Here is a 17,758-nt window from a genome sequence, read left to right as displayed (position 1 = left end):
TGCCCCCCAATTCAGAAGGATGGTGCTGGGGGAAAAAATCCAACCTTATATTCAGACCTGTAGGGTTCTTAGCTGAGTTTCGGGAATCTAGGGTGTCTGGCAGCCTCTTGACTGTTCGTTCTCCCCTCCCTGTCCTGCCCTGGGCTGGCTGCAGGCCCACCCCTGGTTGCTCATGCAGCACTCACTCTGCCCTGCTGTGGACCCTGTTCCCTAGTGGTTCTAGTCACCCCCAGAGGGAGCACCCTGTTGTGTAGAGAGGAGCAGAGTCGGCGTGCTGCTCCAGGTGACATTCTCTTCCCAGCCTACTTGTTCCCCATGGAGGCATCTGTTTCCCTGCCTCCACCCACTCCCCCCATTGTCTGGGCTACACCTCCGGTCCCCTTGGGGCACTGGGCAAGTGGCTTCCCTCTCTCACTGAGTATGCCACCGCTGGCCAGGCCTGGCAAGTCCCCCCATGCCTGATTAGAGCTCAGGCTCAGCCTGACCTCCCACTTCACCCGCTCACTCGTGGTCCTGAGGCTGGGCACCCATAGCCTCCCTTTCTCCAGCCCCTGCTGTGGGACAGGTGGGTGGATGTGGCCTGGGGCTGGGGACCTGGCTCTAGGGAGGGGCTTTTTGGAGCCCTGGCCTAGAGGAGACAAGTGTGGCCTCTGTGAATCCTGCTCTGCCATTTAGTGTCCTGGTGATCTTAACCTCACTAAGCCTGCTTCTTCATCTGACAAATGGAGAAAACCACAGGCCCCACTCTGAGGTGACTGTCCCAGCTTAGTCCGGTCACAGAGCCCTTTACTCACAGGCCAGCCAACCTCCCTCGGCCCACCCCGGCATCCACCCTTGGGGTTTCACACGGGCCTTCCTCACAGGCCAGTGTTCCAGTGGGAGACTCTCCCCTCCCCACAAACAGCACGCTTGGTTTTGCCAGGATGTCCTGGCTCAGCCATGGACATGGGACTGTGGGCAGGTACGTGGTTCTGCTCTGATGGCTTCCCCTGCCCACCCCCGAAGGTGTCTGTCCTGGCAGCGGCTGGGTCTGGGGTAAGCTGAGCCTGCTGCTGTACTCCTACTTTTGCTGGGTTCAGTGGGGGGAAGCAGGGTGACACCCTGGGTTCCTGGATATCAGCCACACTGCTGGGCCCCACAGTCCCCTGGGACAGTTGCCCCTACCCACAACCCATGGGACTTGGGAAGGCCCAAGCCAGAGGTAGGTGGGAAGTTGCTGGTGAAGGACGCAGCCCTGGCTGTGGCCCAGTTCTGGGCCCAGTGCCCCGAGGTCACAGCTGGCCCTTGGCTCCTGGACCAAAGTCCTCGGGCGCACTGGCTGCTTGGTCACCAGCTCCCAGGCCCAGGGAAAGCTGAAGAGGGCAAGGCCAGGTGCCTGCCCCACCCTGCCTGCCTCAGCTGAAACACCTCTTCACCAACACAATTCCCATTTATTGATGACCTTGCAATATAAATATCATACAACAGGGCAGGGGCAGGAACCAAGCTGAGTGGAACCAGAGGCGGCTCGCTAGCCATGCTACCCACAGGAACACAGCCACCACGGAGGCGAAACCTCACACCCTGGCCCCTTGCCCCAGACAGTCCTGTCTCCAGGTCCTGGGAGTCTGGGAAGCAGGGTACAGACGCTGGCCTGGTCATAGAGATGGCAGGGAGTGGCGGGGGTGAGCTGGTGAGACAAAGAGCTCTTGCCAGTCTCCTGTTCCAGAGGGCTGGTTCCCTTCCCCAGAGGAGGCACCGGTGGAGGAGGCACCGGGGCCCGGGCCTAACGTCCCGCTCAGCCTCTGCACTCAGCCCCAGGTCGGGCCCTGGCAGGTGCTGAGATGACCCACGGAAGGCACTTGGCTGGGGCCTGCAGGCCCCTGGAGGATGTGGTCCGTGACTTAGTAGATTTGGGGGGACCAGGGAAGAGGGAACCAATGGGCTGAGCCCTGGTGGGTGGCCCATCCCAGGGTGGGCTTGGCTGTGGCATTGGCAGGCCTGAGTCCTAGGGGCTCAGAGCTTGGCCCGGGGGTGGCTCTGCAGCAGGGCACGCATGTCCAGGAGCGCCTTCTCCAGGTAATGTGCCAGGCGGGCGGCGTTGGTCTCTGCGCAGCTGTTGTAGGCCGACAGGGAGAAGTTGATGTGGGCCTCCATGGGGTTATAGCAGACACCGTAGCCATCGGGGACCACGGGCCCAAAGAACATGACGCAGTCTGTCTTGGAAGGGACCTGGGGATGGCAGGACGAAAGCTCTCAAGCTCCCCTACCTTGACGCCCCCAGCACTTCCCAGGCTGCCTGTGCTTCTGCCAAGACTGCAGGCCCCTTGAGGGCAGAGACCATGGTCTGTCCCCTGCTATATCCCAGCAACCAGTACAGGCTGGCACGAATCAAATGTTCCTTTATACCTGACCAGTGAGTCAGGGAAGCTGATTCTCCCATGAGAAGCACTGACCCCTTCTCAGCCTGCCTGGGCTGCAGATAGGCCCCTGTCCCTAGTTCCTCCTCTGGAACTCAGCTGTGTTGGCATTGGGCCAGTGGGGCCTGTGTGGGCCACGTCAAACTGCCAGTGGGTTCTCTGCCTGCAGCCCCCGGGGCACCTGGGGCAGTGGCCCACCTGGCTGGTGGAGAGGTGGAAGTGCATGGCGATGGCATAGGAGGTGTCCATGAAGATGTCAGGCATGCTCACCAGGTCCTCGATGGCCTGCAGCTTCAGGCCCAGGAGGTGTCGATCAAAGGCCTCTCCACGGATGGCCTGTTGGGGTGGGAGAGCTGTCAGGAGCAGGGGCTGTGGACCCGCGGGGTATCCCTGCCCTCTTCAGCCTGTGGCAGCGCCATCCTTCCCAGGCACTGACCACTCAGAACCAAGAGACCAGAGTATTCTGGCCAGAGAGAGCCTTTGTTTCACAGATGGGGAAACTGAGGCTCGGGGGGGCGGGGATTTGCCCAGGGAGGCAGGACAGTGCAGGGTTGCGGAGCAGGGCCCTGGAACTGGGTGGCCTAGCCCCATCCTGGCTGCGGGGCCTTGGTAGGTTGCTTAGGTTCTGCAACCGTAGTGTCTTCATCTGTAAAGAGGGGTGAGTCCTGCACTCCCCTCGCAGGGTGGCGGTAAGCTTTAAATGGATGTGTGCATGTAGCACGGTCAGAGCCTGGACACACAGCTGCTCAGAGACAGAGCCTGGACATGCACCCAGACAGCCACCTCCCTGACTGCAGCCCAAGCTGCTGGAGGGCAGGAAACTCGCTGTCTGCTGGAGCACATATACCTAGCATCAGGGAGAGAGTGTGACCCAAAATCTAGTGCCCAGGCCAACCCTGGAACCTGGGACCAGGGCAGTTACTGGGCCCAGGCTGGGCCTCTCCAACTTTAAAATGGAGATATTTGGCTGGGCGCAGTGGCTCACGCCTGTAATCCCAGTACTTTGGGAGCCTGAGGTGGGTGGATCACCTGAGGTCAGGAGTTTGAGACTAGCCTGTCAACATGGTGAATCCCTGTCTCTACTAAAAATACAAAAATTAGCTGGGCATGGTGGCGGGTGCCTGTAATCCCAGCTACTTGGGAGGCTGAGGCAGGAGAATCGCTTGAACCCGGGAGGCGGGGATTGCAGTGAGCCGAGATCGCACCACTGCACTCTAGCCTGGGCGACAGAGCAAGATTCCGTCTCAAAAAAAAAAAAAAAAAGAAAAAGTAGGGGCTATTCAGCCTGGTTCCAGGTGCTCCCAGGTTGGGGGAGGTGTGGTCCTAGCAAAGGGTTGGCAGCCATTGCCATTGGCTGCAGGGATGGATAGTCAGAGGGACAGACAGATGGCTGACACTAAGGGACAAGTGAGTAGGCACAAGCGGGCTCACTCACCCGGTCGGTATAGCCTCGGTGGGCCTGCACGGCCTTCCGCAGCAGCTCCACCTTCTGGTGCCCCTAGAGTGGTGAGGGTCAGAGGGAGCTGAAGCACTGTCCCTTCTCTTCTCTTTGCCCACCTCAGTAGCCCATCCCTCACCCAGCACTAGATTCTGAGCTCTTTAAGAGAAACTATTAGAGCCGAGAGCGGTGGCTCACGCCTGTAATCTCAACACTTTGGGAGGCCGAGGCAGGTGGATCCATTGAGGTCAGGAGTTTGAGACCAGCCTGGTCAACATGGTGAAACCCCGTCTCTACTAAAAATACAAAAATTAGCCGGGCATGGTGGCAGGCACCTGTAGTCCCAGCTACTTGGGAGGCTGAGGCAGGAGAATTGCTTGAACCCAGGAGGTGGAGGTTGCAGTGAGTCGAGATCATGCCACCGCACTCCAGCCTGGGGGACAGAGCAAGACTCTTTCTAAAAAAAAAACAAGAAAAAACAAAAGAGCGAGTATTGCACCTGCCAACTCCTTGGTCCTCAGCTGGGGCCTGACATAGCGCAGTTGCTTTACTGCCAATGAATAAATGAATGAACAAATGAATGACTCCCTTTTTCTCTTTGGCCCCCAGGAAGCTCAGAGCTAGATTCACGGTTCCAGCTTCTGTTAGATTCCCCGAGCCCACCATGGGGCTGGAATCCTGTAGGTGCTCAATCAATGTGTTGACTGAGTGAGCACGAGGGGGATGGCTCAGACCCAGCTCACCCTCCCTCACCCCAGACCTCTCACCGTGACGCTGGAGTCATCCATGGCCTTGACAAAGGCGAGTGAATCCATGGAAGCCGAGCGGATGGTGTCAGTGCGGCCCAGGTGAAACATGCGCAGGGAGGCACTTTCGTAGGTGGCACATGCCTGCCTGTAGATCCTGGTGGGAAATGGGGCTGAGCACGCCCCTTGGAGGCGGATACCCCCTCCCCTGCCCCCAGGTCTCCTCCCTCCTCCATGGGCGGGCCGCAGAGGTGCACCTGTAGTAGGCCAGCTGCAAAGCCATCTGGATGAAGGCGTCTGGGCTTAGCTTCTCCGACTTGGGGAAGTCCTTTCCAAAATGATGGAACACCATCATGGTGATGTCCAGGTCCTGGATCATGCTGGGGGTGTGGGAAGGGCAGGTGAGGGGCAGGCCCCGGCAGCCCCTGCCAACCCCACAGAGGGTCTGGGTATCATGAGAGAGCTGGCACAGGAGCCACTCAAGCTCAAGGGTCTGGCCTTACCCACCCAGCACGGGATGACAGGGGCAGGCACTTACATGCTGAGGTTCTGCTTGGCCTTCTCGATGTCGCTCTTGATCTCGGGAGTGATGTTGAACCGCAGCTTCTTGGGCATGGGCAGGGGCACCATGGGAGACCGCACGAGCTCGGGTTTCTTCCTGCACAGTACATGGGGCCTCAGGCTCATGCTGGCGCCTCTAGAGCCTGGGTCCATTCTGAGACCAGGGTGGGGGCCAGCCCAGGGAGATGTGTTTGTTCTGAAAACCACCTTCACTTCAGCTTTCTTTTTTTTTTTTAAAGATGAAGTCTTGCTCTGTTGCCCAGGCTGGAGTGCAGTGGTGTGATCTCAGTTCACTGCAACCTTGGCCTCCCTGGTTCAAGTGATTCTCCTGCCTCAGCCTCCTGAGTAGCTGAGATTATAGGTGCCTGCCACCACGCCTGGCTAATTTTTTTTTTTTTTCCTTTTGAGATGGAGTCTCACTCTGTCGCCCAGGTTGGAGTGCAGTGGCACAGTCTCCGCTCAACGCAACCTCTGCCTCCTGGGTTCAAGCAATTCTCTTGCCTCAGCCTCCTGAGTAACTGGGATTACAGGCATATACTGCCACACCTGGGTAATTTTTTTTTTTTTTTTTCTATTTTTAGTAGAAATGGCATTTCACCATGTTGGCCAGGCTGATCTCAAACTCCTGACCTCAACTGATCCTCCCGCCTCAGCCTCCCAAAGTGTCAGGATTACAGGCATAAGCCACCTTATCCGGCTGGCTTCCTTGGAAGAAACAGATTCCCAGGCACAAAGGAGAGTGATATTCCCCTATAAGCTGGTCTGTCACCTGTGTGTCACCTGTCACTAGGCGCTGGGGAACTAGGCGAGAGATGTGACTGTACTCACGTGTACTCGATGACATAGTCCAGAAGGGTGACGATAGGGGGCCCCTCCGCTGCGGCGTGCTCGTACACGAGCCCACAGGAGCCATCTTCTGCCACGATGAACTGCGGAAGGGAAGGGAGACCCCAGTCAGCCCCAGGGCCCTGGGGGGTGGCCCCAACCCAACCACTCTTTTTTTTTTTTTTTTTGAGACGGAGTCTCGCTCTGTCGCCCAGGCTGGAGTGCAGTGGCGCGATCTCGGCTCACTGCAAGCTCCGCCTCCCGGGTTCACGCCATTCTCCTGCCTCAGCCTCCCGAGTAGCTGGGACTACAGGTGCCCACAACCGCGCCCGGCTAATTTTTTGTATTTTTAGTAGAGACGGGGTTTCACCGTGGTCTCGATCTCCTGACCTTGTGATCTGCCCGCCTCGGCCTCCCAAAGTGCTGGGATTACAGGCGTGAGCCACCGCGCCCGGCCAACCCAACCACTCTTTAGTCGAGGCAAGGGCCTCTCTGAAGCCATCTCAATGGGCTATGCTGACTTACTACTGTTATTAACAATAGCTGACATTCACTGGGTGCCCTGGTGTGCTAAGCACATCCCACGCTCAGCGTGCCTGACCGAGTCCTTCAAACTACTCTGCCGGTGAGGTTGACCACCTCCCCATTTTACAGGTGCAGAGAGGGATTGTTGTGCCAGGATTGCACTGGCTGACCCCGGATCCCAGGTTCTCTGTGAGGCGCTGAGGGGGTGTGCTGGGGGTGGCAGCAGTTTCCAGGCCAGTGGCAGGACTGGTGATGACAGGCTGGCTGCCTGGTAATTATGGTGGCGTCCAGCCTGCTGGCTTCCTGCCTGTTTTACAAGCTAGGAGGCTGGGGACGCAGGGCCGGGGAGGGGCAGGAAGTCCCGAGGCCATGGAGGCCCTGTTCAGGTGTACACGAGTGGGCAAAGCCCTGCTGGGCCTCACCTGCAGCGTCTTGTCGAACCAGCGGTTGCCGCTGTTGAGCCTGCTGCCGCCCCCATGCAGCATCTGGCCTGCCACGTGGCTGCGGTATACGTCTTCTGAGACCCTGGGCACGGGTGCATCCAGGCACACGGTGAAGATACTCTTCTGGATGGAGCGCACGGAATCCCGGTTCACCTTGTCTGCAGGTGGCATGGGGTGGGGAGGCTCAAAATGGGGTAAGTCTCAGGGTGTGGGAGAGATGGACCAGCCTCTCCACAGCCTCCTGCCCTGGGCTCTTCTGACCTATTTGTACCCCTCTGAGATGAGGAGATCCCCACCTCAGGGGCCCTCCAGGGCATTCACCGAGTGTAGGGTGTGGGTTCAGAGCTTCAAACTCAACAGGACCCTGCAGTCCCACAGCATTCCTTGAGGCAGGACCCAACACCTGGCCCACTTTAGACACAGGAACGGAAGCCCAGGGTCACACAGGAGCTGGCGTGGCAGCCAGGGATCCCACACAGGTGGTCTGACTTTGGGGCTAATGCCCCTGAGCAAGACATGCTTTGGAGGATTGCTGGTGCTCGGGGGTACAGGGAGCGTGGAGGTGGGTGGGATCCTCAGCCAGAGGACTTGGACTGTAATCCTAACTTGCTATTTAGCAGACAGAAACCACCCTAACCATGAGGTGTCCTCATCTATGACACGGGGCCTACATTGCCTGCTCCACGTTGAGAGGATGCAGTGAGAACCACGGCTGCCCACGGCTGTGCAGGGCCCAGAGTGCTGGGGGAATGTTGGGAAAAGGGCTTGTGGGGTGCCTGTATAAACTGGCCTTAAAAATATGGGATAATAAGTTGTGGAAAGCCACAAGAGGCCGCTGAGGAGGAAAGCCTCCTAATTGCCATCATGTTCCCATGCTCAGAGCGAGACCCGCTCTATCTGTAAACACTGTGTTCAAGGAGAAAGACACTCCTTTGAAACACTAGAATGTGGACAGACGTGCAGGCTCCTAGTTAAGCCGCTCCCACAAGCTACTCTCCAGTAAGTTAAAGATATGCTGTTTGAGCACAAAGGAGATTCACTGAAACTGCTATTGCTATAGATTACACCTATGACGCACTGCCTCCCTTTCACTGTTTCGCCCTGAACATCTGCTTCTTAGATCTAAGTGATTGTACTCAACAAATAGTGTGGAGACCAGAACTCTGCACCTTTTGCAGCCTCCACTTTGCAACTGACCCCTGGTTCCCAGCTTTATGGAATCTTTTTTTTTTTTTTTTTTTTGAGACAGAGTCTTGCTCTGTTGCCCAGGCTGGAGTGCAGTGGCGCCATCTCAGCTCACTGCAAGCTCCGCCTCCCGGGTTCCCGCCATTCTCCTGCCTCAGCCTCCCGAGTAGCTGGGACTACAGGCGGCCGCCACCACGCCAGGCTAACTTTTTGTATTTTTAGTAGAGACGGGGTTTCACCGTGTTAGCCTGGATGGTCTCGATTTCCTGACCTCGTGATCTGCCTGCCTTGGCCTCCCAAAGTGCTGGGATTACAGGCGTGAGCCACCACGCCCGGCCCCCTTTATGAACTCTTAACCTGTCTCTTCTCATTCCTTTGTTGCCACCAGACTTCGGGTACCCTATGGGTGGTGTTGAGGCTGGTCCCCACCAGGGAAAGAGGCCTGGGTGTGCAGCCCCAGCACAGCCCACAAGAGGCACCTTTGATGAGGGTGTTGTATGCCTTGGCCCAGGAGTTGCGGTGGTTGGAGGTGAGGATGCCCACAGGCTCCTTGTTGGTCTGTAGGGATGAGTTCCAGATCTTCTCCAGCTGCACGAAGATCTGATCTGCAGTGAGGGGCGTCCCATCACTGTGGTACACGTCCAGCTCAAAAAACTGTCGGGGCACAGGCAGGTAAGAGGAGGGAGCTGAGCGGGGACCTCAGGCTGAGAGCAGCTACCTCCCCACACCTGCCTCCTCCTGGCCTTGGCCTTGGAGGGGATGGAGTCAGGCCAAGGGTGTGAGGGGGAGAAGGTCCTTGGATTGCCCTTCTGGGCTGGGCAGGCCCACGGCCCCTCCTGGCCTCCCTGGGCCGCCAATGGAGAAGCCAGGAGACGCCCATTCCTGGGGCACATGGGCATGTGTGCTGGGGAACCCCAGTGGGGAAGCTGACCGCAGCCGTCCTGCGGTACTCCTGCAGCAGGGCAGGGGCTTGCAGGCGTGGGTGGGGGCCACCCACCTGGTAGTTGTGTACCACGGTGATGTGCGTGGGAGGCTTCTTGGTCTTGCTGAAGTTGCTGACTGTGTCCTGCTTGGGGCCCGGCACTCGGCAGGAGGACAGGATCTGATAGTACTGGTTCATGCACAGTGGCTTTCCCCCCAGGTACTCCACGGGCAGGGTCTCACTGCAGGGCACAGGGGCAGTGAGGGCGTCACTGGGCAAGTGAATGGGGAGGAAGGCAGGGTCGACAGGGACCTCCTAGGTACTGCTGGGGGCTTACACAGTGTCCCCGCTCCCCCTCCCAGCATAAACACCTCAGGGCTGTGCTGCAGGCAGGGGGCTCGCTTTCTGCCCCAGCGGGCCCTGTTCAGACGTCACCTAGAAACTCCCTCCCTTCCCCTCTCTGGGCTTCAGTTTGTAACAGGGAAGATGAGGCAGCGAATAAAACTCTGGGGTTGGCCGGGCGCGGTGGCTCAAGCCTGTAATCCCAGCACTTTGGGAGGCCGAGACGGGCGGATCACGAGGTTAGGAGATTGAGACCATCCTGGCTAACCCGGTGAAACTCCATCTCTACTAAAAATACAAAAAACTAGCCGGGCGAGGTGGCGGGCACCTGTAGTCCCAGCTACTCCAGAGGCTGAGGCAGGAGAATGGCGTAAACCCGGGAGGCGGAGCTTGCAGTGAGCTGAGATCTGGCCACTGCACTCCAGCCTGGGCGACAGAGCGAGACTCCGTCTCAAAAAAAAAAAAACAAAAAAAAAACTCTGGGGTCCTCTTTAGTTGGGATGGGACAAGGTCACCCACCAAGAGGAGATTCCAGCAGCTGTAGCAGACGACAATCCCCAGTGCTCCATCTCCCAAATCCCACCCAAGGCTGGGCTGACAGAAAGTGAAAGTGACTGAGCTTTGGGCCTGCCGGGCCAGGGCTGGGGTCAGAGGTGGCTGTGGTAATTAGGCAGGCCTGGGCAGGTGTGGGGCTGGGCAGGGGTGGGGCTGCTCACTTGTCAATCATGACCTTGAAATCCAACACACCCTCAATGAGTTTGGCAGCAAATCTGCAAAGATTGATTAGAGATTAGAAGCTGTGTGGACACCCTGAGGGAGGCCCCGGGCTAGGGACACCTGCTTGGGGAGTGGGAGGCCTAGTCTTCCATCCTCCCTCACCGCGTCCAGAAAGCCCAGGAGCGCAAGGGAGGAGCCTGGGAGTCCCAGTTTGCCAGTCTGTGTCTGCTTCTTTGTGACCTCTAGAGGGAGCACAGTCAGGAGGGCTCGGGGAAGTGCTGGTGGCCAAGGGCCTGGTAGGACTTGGGTGCTAGTCCCTTGCAGCTGGAGTGTGGCTTGGTTAGGGGTCAGTGGGCTGGGTCTACCCACAGAGGGCGTGAGCTCCTGAACCACAGCCTGGAATCTGGAGGGGGTGTCATCTGCTCGGAAGCACTGGCTCTGGAGGGCCCCAGGCCCCTGCGATGGTGTGAATGGGACAGCAGTGGCTCCAGTGTTCCCTCCACTAGGTCTCTTCCCCACTCTGGGCCTCTGTGTCCCCCAGGCCGCCTTCCTCCCAGGGCTGTCTGGCCCATGGCAACCATCCTCAATGCTTGGGGCTGCCCCTGGATCCCACCATGGGGACCACTGGCTGGAGTTCCCGGGCCTGAACCCCGGCCCTTCCCAGGGTGCCCTGGTCCCTTTAAGAGAAGCAGGTGGCGGCAGCCAGTGGCTGGTTCTTGGGCAGGAGATCCTTGTTGCTGGTATTTTTATCTCTGGTAGGACTGGAATAGGGGCTGGCGCAGGTGACCTGGCCGAATGTGGAAAAGGGGAGTGTGTACAGAGGTCACCCCTGTGGCTAGCTGAGGAGAGTGGGAAGGAGGGGTGAAGTGCTAAAACTGGGGCTGGGGAGAAGCCTCAGGTATGGAGGAGGATGGGGCCTCCACCAAGATGTGGTTAACAGCCATGAGGCCTCAGAGCTGGAGAGACCCTGCTTCCTGAATGGGGTCTTGGGCAGCTCCCTTCCCTGCTCCGAGCCTCAATTTCCCCATTTGTAAAATAGGGAGGATGCTCCCTACTTCATAAGGCTGTTTGTGGGGCAGAAAGATAAACAGGGTAAGGGCCCCTCCAAGCCGCTGGGGGAAGTGGACTCGAGGGGCCCGGCTGCCTCCCAGCCCCCTAGCCCCAGCCACTCACCGGAGCTGACCCTGCAGGTCCACGAAGTTCTGCTTGGGCAGCATCACACCTGGGCTGGAGCAGATGACCACAGGCTGGCGGTACTGGAGATAGGCAGTCTTGAGCCACCACTCAGACAGCTGGGAAAAGGGCCAGAGCCTGTCAGGAGGGGTGCATGGGCCCTGGTGCTCCCTCTTCCCCAGGGCTAGGGGACGTGGCTGGCCCCATGCCCTCTACCCCGCTGTGGAGATTCTCAAAGTAAATGCTTAGATCCAGAGCCCACCCTTCCCGCCCCACACCTTAAACCCACCAGCCTCTTCCCTTTAGCCCGAGTGATCAGTATTAGCCAGATCAATCAGATGCTGCTGCTAAGAAAGGACGTGAAAGAAAGATCGGGAGGAAACCTGGGGTGTAGGGAGGGGCAGCAAGGTGAATGAATTCTTTTTTTTTTTTTTTTTTTGAGATGGAGTCTCACTCTCTCACCCAGGCTGGAGTGCAGTGGCGTAATCTCAGCTCACTGCAAGCTCCGCCTCCCGGGTTCACGCCATTCTCCTGCCTCAGCCTCCCAAGTAGCTGGGACTACAGGCGCCTGCCACCACGCCTGGCTAATTTTTTTGTATTTTTAGTAGAGATGGGGTTTCACCGTGTGAGCCAGGATGGTCTTGATCTCCTGACCTTGTGATCTGCCCACCTCAGCCTCCTAAAGTGCTGGGATTACAGGCATGAGCCACTGCGCCCGACAAGGTGAATGAATTCTCATTTTACACATTCTCTGTCAATGACTGCCATACGTTAAATTAAAATGTATGCCTGAATAGACAGAAAGGAAAAAAGGGAAGGGTCTACAAAAAGTCCAATGAGTGACTTTTTTTTTGAGACAGGGTCTCACTCTGTCGCCCATGCTAAAGTGCCATGGTGCTATCTCAGCTCACTGCAACCTCTGCCTCCTGCATTCAAGCGATTCTCTTGCCTAAGCCTCCTGAGTAGCTGGGACTATAGGTGTGCACCACCACACCTGGCTGATTTTTGTATTTTTTGGTACAGACAGGGTTTCACCATGTTAGCCAGGCTTGAACTCCTGACCTCAAATGATTCACCTGCCTCAGCTTCCCAAAGTGCTGGGATTATAGGCATCAGCCACTGCGTCTGGCCCAATAAGTGAGTTTTTGACCATCCCCAGCAGAGAACTGTCCAAGGAGGCAGGAGACCGGGGTATCAGAGCAGCCTGAGGGACCTGGTCTTGCTCTGTGGCCTCGGGGAGTAGATACCCACTTTGATCTCAAGGTTAGGGCAATCTTGAGGCGACGCTCCCTGCAAGGATGAATCCTTATGCCAGTGACAAGATGTGGGTGACACAGCCTCACTCTCTGCCCTGACAGTCCGTCCTCTGTCTGGGGGGTGGGGGTCTCTGGGCACCAGCCAGGGATGTGGTATTAAAGGCTCCATGTCTGGGACTGCGCACACTCCCAGGTGACTGTCACCCTGTGTCCTCTATGCTGACTGCAACACCCACCGTCCCTGAACACAGCCAGTACAGATTTCTCTGGCCTTCCACCCCCAGAGACCTGGGCCCACCCTGCGTCCCCTCACCCTGTGGTGAACAGCAGCAGGATGTGCCTCTTCATCACATGCACTCCCCTGTGGCGCTGGGCCACTAGCCCTTGGCAAGGGGTGAGGGGGAGGTGACTTGTCCCAGGTTTTGGAGTCCAAAGTCCTGACCTGACGAGTCTCAGCAAATGTCGACAACTCCCACCTCCTGTGTGCAGCCCCCCAGCCTCCGCCAAGCCTCAGGGCTAGAGCTCCACCTCCCATCCCCATGACATCCCCTATAACACAGCACTTCCCAGGGCGGGACCCGCTGTGGCTCTCCCACAGGCAGTTTCTCCCTCAGGCAACCCCGACTTGGCAAATTCCACCCCTGCCCCCACCATTGGCAAGTGACACTGGCACTGCCTCCAAAACAGTCCTGGACCTAATGACTCTCCCTGTCTCCCATCCAGTGTCAGACCCAGGCTGCCACAGCTCCCTGGGGGTGATGTCACCCCTCCCCCTCATCTCTGGCTCCCACTCTCCCTCCCTCCCAGCAGCTGGGCCACCTTTTTTTTTTTTGAGACGGAGTCTTGCTCTGTTGCCCAGGCTGGAGTGCAGTGGCGTGATCTTGGCTCACTGCAAGCTCCGCCTCCCGGGTTCACGCCATTCTCTTGCCTCAACCTCCTGAGTAGCTGGGACTACAGGTGCCCATCATCATACCCACCTAATATTTTTGTATTTTTTTTAGCAGAGACGGGGTTTCACTGTGTTAGCCAGGATGGTCTCGATCTCCTGACCTCGTGATCCGCCCACTTTGGCCTCCCAAAATGCTGGGATTACACGCATGAGCCACCGTGCCCGGCACCCCCCCCCCATTTTTTTTTCCAAGATGGAGTCTTGCTCTGTTGCCCAGGCTGGAGTGCAGAGGCACAATCTTGGCTCACTGCAACCTCCACCTCCCAGGTTCAAGCAATTCTCCTGCCTCAGCCTCCCCAGTATCTGGGATTATAGGTGTCTGCCACCACACCTGGCTAATTTTTGTCTTTTTAGTAGAGATGGGGTTTCACCATGTTGGCCAGGCTGGTCTCGAACTCCTGACCTCGTGATCCACCCGCCTTGGCCTCCCAAAGTGCTGGGATTACAGGTGTGAGTCATTGTACCCGGCTGTCACCTTTTTAATTTGTGTGTTGAAGTATGAGATGTAAATAGAAAAGCACACGAAGCATTGGTGTAGGCACATTTTCCAAACTGGGTACACCTGTGTCACAGATCAGACACAGAACCAGGGCGATCCGTCACTAAGTGACATGTATCCCCTGCCTAAGGCTGTCCCACGGAGCACAAGGGCATCTTCTTCTTTTTTTTTTTTTTTTTTTTTTTTTTTTTTGAGACGGAGTCTCACGCTGTTGCCCAGGCTGGAGTGCAGTGGCGCGATCTCGGCTCACTGCAAGCTCCGCCTCCCGGGTTCCCGCCATTCTCCTGCCTCAGCCTCCTGAGTAGCTGGGACTACAGGCGCCCGCCACCGCGCCCGGCTAATTTTTTGTATTTTTAGTAGAGACGGGGTTTCACTGTGGTCTCGATCTCCTGACCTTGTGATCCGCCCGCCTCGGCCTCCCAAAGTGCTGGGATTACAGGCTTGAGCCACCGCGCCCGGCCCACAAGGGCATCTTCTTCTACCTGGCTGTACCTGTCCTTGCACCCCACTCCTGCCTCTATCCCAGAACATGACACCTTGTCCACAACCTGTGTCCTGTTCATCCCCTTTCTCTCCTCCCTACTTGAATGTCAGCTCCAGTGGGCTGGTGACTGTGTCCTTCTTGATCACCTGGTGCCCTGCCAAGTGCCAGGCACAGAGTATGTGCTCACAAAACTCTGGGCGGCAAATGAACGGCCGTGCCAGCGCAGTGGGCACTGGAGAACTGTGCACGTGCAGCCAGCAGCAGGTCACGGTGAGGGCACCTCTCACTCACCCAGTTCTCCGTCTTCCTGGCCCGACGCTCCAGCCCCTTCTGCAGGCGCTCCCCTACGCCTCCTGAGGCCTGAAACTCATCCACCAGCTGCTTGGTGTGGGCCCACTCCTCCTCACTCACGATGGGCTGCAGCGCCTTCAGGTAGTGGTCCAGGGACTGCTGGAGAGGGGGCACAGGCAGCCGTGGCAGTGCATCCTGGTGTGCCTTGAAGCGGCCGGAAGCCTTCATCAAGGAGGAGGGCTTCAGGAAGCCCAGAGGCTTCACCTGCAGGCAGCAGAACATCCTGTTCATTCCCTTCCCAGCTTGGAGCCCTGGCAGTCCCAAAGCTGTAGTCCTGGGCACTTATGTGCCCATTCCTGGGGCAGAGACAGCCTCTTGGGTGGGGCTGGCGCTGGCCTCCCAGCCCTAGAGCTGTAGATGTCCCCGCCTCTCCAGGGCCTGGAGATGTAGGTAGGGATGGGGAAGGATGGGGTGTGGCCATGGTTCTTGGCAAGGCTCAGGGGAATCAAGTCAGGATGAATGGCTCTTTGGCGTAGCAGAGGTGAGGGGGACCGCCCACCTGTTGGGTTGCACAGGCCCCTCCTTTCTCACCCTGGAAGAGGAACCAGCCAGCAGAGTGGTGACTGTCCCTCTTGGAGGTCCCCACCTCCTTTTCTCCCACCCTTTCCAGGTTGAGAAATAGAAGGGAAGAAGAGAGAATCACAGAGAGCCAGACAATGGCAGCATCTTCGGGTGAGGGGCCTTGGGCTTCCTCCTGCCTCTGAGATGGGGGAGGGGTGGGGTGAGGGCAGTGCTGTGGCGAGAGAGCTGGGTGGCCTGGCATGGAGGGTGAGAGGCAGCAGAGAGAGAGAAAGTCCAGGAGGCCCTGTAGTGGGCAGAAAGAGAGACAGGAGGGCCCGAGGCTGCTCTTGCAGTGAGCAGGCGAGCGGCAGGAGCTCTGTTCCATACCTTCTCTCTCTGCTGCCCATCCTCCTCCATGGCAGGACCGAGGTTCTGGGCCCTGTCTGCCTTGGTTGGATCTCTAAGCCTAACTGTGCTACCAAGTGGGCGAGCAGAACCTAGCCAGAGGCAGCCACTTGCCTGGGCTGGAAAGAGAAGACAAGAGCCAAGATTCAGGGGGAGGCAGGTGGCAGTGGCAATGGCTGTGGTGGCAACGGGGGTTGTGGCAGTGGCAGGGGAAGCTCCTGAACTCTAGAAGCTACTCCACCCTCCCGAGCTCCCAGAAGTAGAGGAAGGGGGAGCAGGTGAGAGGCTGGTGGGGGGCATTCCAGTAGAAGGGAACCTGGAAAGTTCTTTCCTTTCTTCTCTGCATGGGCTCAGTGCCAGGGAGGCAGGCCAAGAAGTAATAAAAAAATACACCTGTCAGAATCTGTGAAGATCTTTTTGATGAGAGAAAACTTGACTGGAGGGCAGAGACTGCCTGGCCGCTGAGGTTACACCACAGCCCTGGGATCGGTCCTGAAATTAGGGTTGGTGCAGGGGAGCAGACACCAGGAAAAGGCCATCAGTGGATGGGACAGCCAGAAGCCCTGCCTATTTCCTGTTTCTCTCCAGGACTCCTGGGACCCATCTGAGCCATCCCTCTACCAACACTCATTTTTTCCTGAGCTGTGGCTCATTCAGCTAGGGTCCAAGAGTGGAGGACTTTTGGTATGAAAAATAAACCAAAGGACGCTGCGATTGGGCTGGATTTGAATGAGCAGCTCCAGGGGACTCTGGGCAAGTCCCTCCTTGCCTAAGTTTCCCTGGCAGGAAAGTAACCAGGCTAGTCGGATGGTCCTGGAGAATGACCTGGAGTCTGTTTGTGGGATGAGATGCAGCTTGGGAGACAAGTGACAAGGGTGCAGTGGAGGCTCAGGGTGTTGCAACACCTAGAAGGGCCTCTGAGCCTGAGCCTGGATGCACCCTCTGCCCTCTGGCCCGGTAGTGTGTGTCCGAGACAGTGAGACACCAGCAACATATGCTTGGATCAGGGATGGAAGGAACTGAAATTAGGCTAGCATCCAGGCTGCCCTCTGGGGAGGACTGAGGGGTAGATACAGCCAGGGTGGGGAAGGGGGCTGGAGGGGAGGGAGGCCATGGGGCTGCCACCTGCCAGTTCTGAGGCCTTTCTGAGCAGCCTAGCTTGATGCCTCTGCGTGTTTCTCTGGCCACACACAATTCCCCAGGGACCATCCGATAAACCAAAGGAGCCTGACCAACTAACTGGACAGGGTCGGAGAAGTGGCTCTGGCCTAAGCGTGCGACGGGTGTGTGAGAATAACTGGGAGAGTGAGCGCGGGTCTGGACGCTCCTGGTCTCTCTCCCCCACCGGCCTGTCTCTGGGTCTAAGGGTGGGGGTGCTAACTGAAGCCGGGTGCCCCCTGTCTTTCCCGGGTCGTTGGAATTGAATGCTCCAGGACGTGGGTTCAATCCCACTTCTGACGCTGCGCCCGAATCTCCTGCTCTGCCAAACCTGGGACGCCCGCCTGGCCCCACCCCACCCCACCCCACCCCACCCCATCAGCTGGAGGCCGGGTCGGATAGCGGCCGCAGGACGAGGTCTCCGCTCCCGGGCGCAACCGCACGGCCACCCACGCCGTCCAGGGCCCTCAGTCCCTGGCTCCGCCGCACTCACCACGGTCCTGGCAGCGAAGGCTAACATCTTCGCTGCCCGTCCGCGGACACGCAGTCCGCTCCGCCCCACACACCGGGCAAAGTCCGCGCCGCCGCTGCAGCGGCTGGGGTTGGTGGGTCCTTGCTAGAGCCTTCGGGCCAAGGTCGCCGAGTTACGGCCGCCAGCCGGTAGAGGCGGCCCCGCGCCCACCCTCCGGGCCGGGCAGGCACCGGGGAGGAGGATTCGCGAGGCGGGGCCTGGGCCGGTAGCGGGCCCCGAGCCTGCAACGGAGCCCGGGAGGCTGGCTGCGGGGCGGGGGCGGGGCCTCGATGGGGCGGGGCCTCGATGGGGCGGGGTCTCCTTGGGGAGGGGCAGGAGGGGCGGGGCGTCTCCCGGTAGCGGGTCGC

At 58.3% G+C, this 17,758-nt stretch overlaps 1 protein-coding gene across 4 annotated transcripts; it reads right to left on the bottom strand.

The window, feature by feature from the left end:
- Positions 1-1,410: 1,410 nt before the first annotated feature.
- On the bottom strand, positions 1,411-17,660 carry CRAT (carnitine O-acetyltransferase). Of its 4 annotated transcripts, XM_005580656.4 has the most exons (16): positions 17,373-17,660; positions 16,115-16,213; positions 15,704-15,840; positions 14,756-15,019; positions 11,277-11,395; positions 10,103-10,156; positions 9,120-9,285; positions 8,602-8,776; positions 6,917-7,095; positions 5,973-6,073; positions 5,122-5,241; positions 4,841-4,963; positions 4,605-4,740; positions 3,835-3,897; positions 2,598-2,735; positions 1,411-2,211 (listed from the first exon to the last, which is right to left on the bottom strand). In XM_005580656.4, the coding sequence occupies exons 3-16, from the start codon at positions 15,731-15,733 to the stop codon at positions 1,996-1,998; spliced, it is 1,884 nt and encodes a 627-aa protein (XP_005580713.1). In that variant the 5' UTR covers positions 15,734-15,840; positions 16,115-16,213; positions 17,373-17,660; the 3' UTR covers positions 1,411-1,995. The 4 variants fall into 4 exon arrangements, with proteins under 4 accessions (XP_005580713.1, XP_005580715.1, XP_005580716.1 ...); XM_005580658.3 differs by lacking the exon at positions 15,704-15,840; XM_005580659.4 differs by lacking the exon at positions 16,115-16,213.
- Between the last annotated feature and the right edge of the window lie 98 nt (positions 17,661-17,758).

This window comes from Macaca fascicularis, chromosome 15 (assembly GCF_037993035.2).
Source record: "Macaca fascicularis isolate 582-1 chromosome 15, T2T-MFA8v1.1".
NCBI classification, from domain to species: Eukaryota; Metazoa; Chordata; class Mammalia; order Primates; family Cercopithecidae; genus Macaca; species Macaca fascicularis.
This window is presented reverse-complemented; position numbering and strand designations above follow the sequence as displayed.